The 2,537-nt window shown below is 49.0% G+C and overlaps 1 protein-coding gene across 1 annotated transcript in view; it reads left to right on the top strand.

The window, feature by feature from the left end:
* The window catches only part of LOC109920052 (nuclear receptor corepressor 2-like), a 116,447-nt gene that overhangs the window by 56,256 nt on the left and 57,654 nt on the right, over positions 1-2,537 (top strand). The window contains exon 13 of the mRNA XM_048611771.1: positions 313-411. Coding sequence (XP_048467728.1) covers positions 313-411 — 99 coding nt within the window. The remainder of the gene's footprint in view (positions 1-312; positions 412-2,537) is intronic.

Raw genomic sequence — 2,537 nt, 5'->3', positions numbered from 1 at the left:
GGTTACAGCCTGACTGGATACAGCGCGAGAGGTTACAGCCTGACTGGGTACAGCGCAAGAGGTTACAGCCTGACTGGGTATAGCGTGAGAGGTTACAGCCTGACTGGGTACAGTGTGAGAGGTTACAGCCTGACTGCATATAGCGTGAGAGGTTACAGCCTGACTGGGTACAGCGCGAGAGGTTACAACCTGACTGGGTACAGCGCAAGAGGGTACAGCCTGACTGGGTACAGTGTGAGAGTTGCTGTGAAGTGTAATTTTTGCATTTTGTCAATATTTTCCAAACTGGGAAATGTGTTTATTCTGTTGCAGAAGGTTTCTGACTGTGTCCTTTACTATTACTTATCGAAAAAGAGTGAAAACTATAAAGCCCTATTGAGACGGAACTATCGCCGAAGAGGAAGGAGTCAGGTGAGAAATTCCCCTTGTCTCACATACCACCCCACCAACGTCCGAATCCAACGCATCATTCTCCAACACTTCCGCCACCTGCAATCTAACCCCACTACCAAGGATATATTTCCCTCCCCACCCTTATCTGCTTTCCGGAGGCACAACTCTCTCCGTGACTCCCTTGTCCGCTCCACACTCCCCTCCAGCCCCACCACACCCGGCCCTTTTCCCTGCAACCGCAGGAAGTGCTACACCTGCCCCCATACCTCCTCCCTCACCCCCATCCCAGGCCACAAGAAGACTTTCCACATCAAACACATGTTCAGCTGCACATCTGCTAATGTGGTATACTGCATCCGCTGTTCCCGATGTGGACAAGCGGAGGCTTGGAGACCGCTTTGTAGAACACCTACACTCGGTTCGTGATAAACGACTGCACCTCCCAGTCGCGAACCACTTCAACCCCCCCTCTCACTCCTTGGATGACATGTCCATGCTGGGCCTCCTGCAGTGCCACAACGATGCCACCCGAAGGTTGCAGGAACAGCACCTCATATTCCGCTTGGGAACCCTACAGCCCAATGGTCTCAATGTGGACTTCACAAGCTTCAAAATCTCTCCTGCCCCTGACCTCATCCCAAGACCAGCACCCCTCTCTCGTCCCCGCCTCCTTGACCTGTCCGTCTTCTCTCCACCTATCTGCTCTTCTATCCACCTTCCATCATCGCCTCCCCCCCTCTATTTATTTCAGAACCCTTTTCCCCTCCCCCATTTCAGAAGTAGGGTCTAGGCCCGAAACGTCAGCCTTCCTGCTCCTCTGATGCTGCTTGGCCTCCTGTGTTCATCCAGCTGTACACCTTGTTATCTTAGACTCCAGCATCGGTAGTTCCTACTATCTCTGAGAAAGTGAACCCAGAGTCTGTGGAATCTGTATCTTTTGTTTTGCTCTTTATAAGAGGGTGTTCTGATTTGTTTAATCGAGACCCTGGGATGTTTTTGTGATTTTATTTTGGTCTCTGGGCTAAGGGAGTATCTCACAACGTGGTGCAGCACTGCCACCTTGTGGGTGTCTGAAGTATTGACCTTTGTGACAGGTCCTTTCTAATACTATGTCAGTATGTTTCTTTCTGTAGGTATAAATGCAGGGTAAGGTTAAACTTCCAAGAGTTTGTGAGAACGTGCACGAGTGCTAAAACCTCTGGCTTTGCACTGTTACTAATGATTCACATGTCCTGCTTGTGTGTTGTGACTGTTCAGCCTCAGCCTAATCTCTTTTGAACAGGGCTGTATGGTTTGTAGAGGGATCACTTGGTGATGGAGGGAGACAGGCATTAGCACCTTCCTGTGATTTCACTTCCCTGTGACAAGCTGGAGATGCAGTTCTTCATGTTGTTCTGCTTATTGTGGCCCAGTTGCTGGAGTCACATTGAGATGCCCCATCTTGTTGGAGTCTCACTTGTCTCTTAGCAGTGGTTGCCCAGATACTGCCCACTGACCAGTTGTTCATCCAGTACATTGCTCATTTGTCCTAATGACGTGATACAGGCAACAATGTCTTTTGGAAATTGTTGCCCCTAGAGAAGGTGATGATGAGCTGCCTTCATGAACTGCTTGTGGTCCACTGAATGTTTTGAGGAAGGAGTTGGATATAGTCCTTAGGGCTAAAGGGAGAAAGCAGGAACAGGGAACTGGATGATCAGCTGAGATCTTACTGAATAGTGGAGCAGGCTGGAGGGGCCAAATGGCCGACTCTCACTAGTTTCTATGTTTCTCACTTATTGCATTATCCCTGCTTGTTCTATAACCACGATCTATTAACCCGCCCTATTGTTTACCCCAAAATAACAGGCTGTAATTATGTACGTCCTGGCCTCGTCCGTCAGCTGGGTCCCATTATCTGCCTGTACTGATCGCAGCTCGTCCCCAAATAATCCTCTTATCTACAACTTCCACTCACGTGACAAAAACTCACAAGTTTTCTTTATTCATTCACGGGATGAGGGCATCGCTGGCCAGACAGCATTTATTGCCCATTCCTAATTGCCCAAGGATAGTCATTTGGAGTCACATGTAGGCCAGACCAGGTAAGGATGGCAGTTTCCTTCCCTAAAGGACATTAGTGAACCAGATGGGTTTTTCTGACA

This window comes from Rhincodon typus, chromosome 24, assembly GCF_021869965.1.
Source record: "Rhincodon typus isolate 14 chromosome 24, sRhiTyp1.1, whole genome shotgun sequence".
Lineage (NCBI taxonomy): Eukaryota > Metazoa > Chordata > Chondrichthyes > Orectolobiformes > Rhincodontidae > Rhincodon > Rhincodon typus.
The sequence above is the reverse complement of the archived record's forward strand: the minus strand, read 5'-3'. Positions and strand labels throughout refer to the sequence as shown.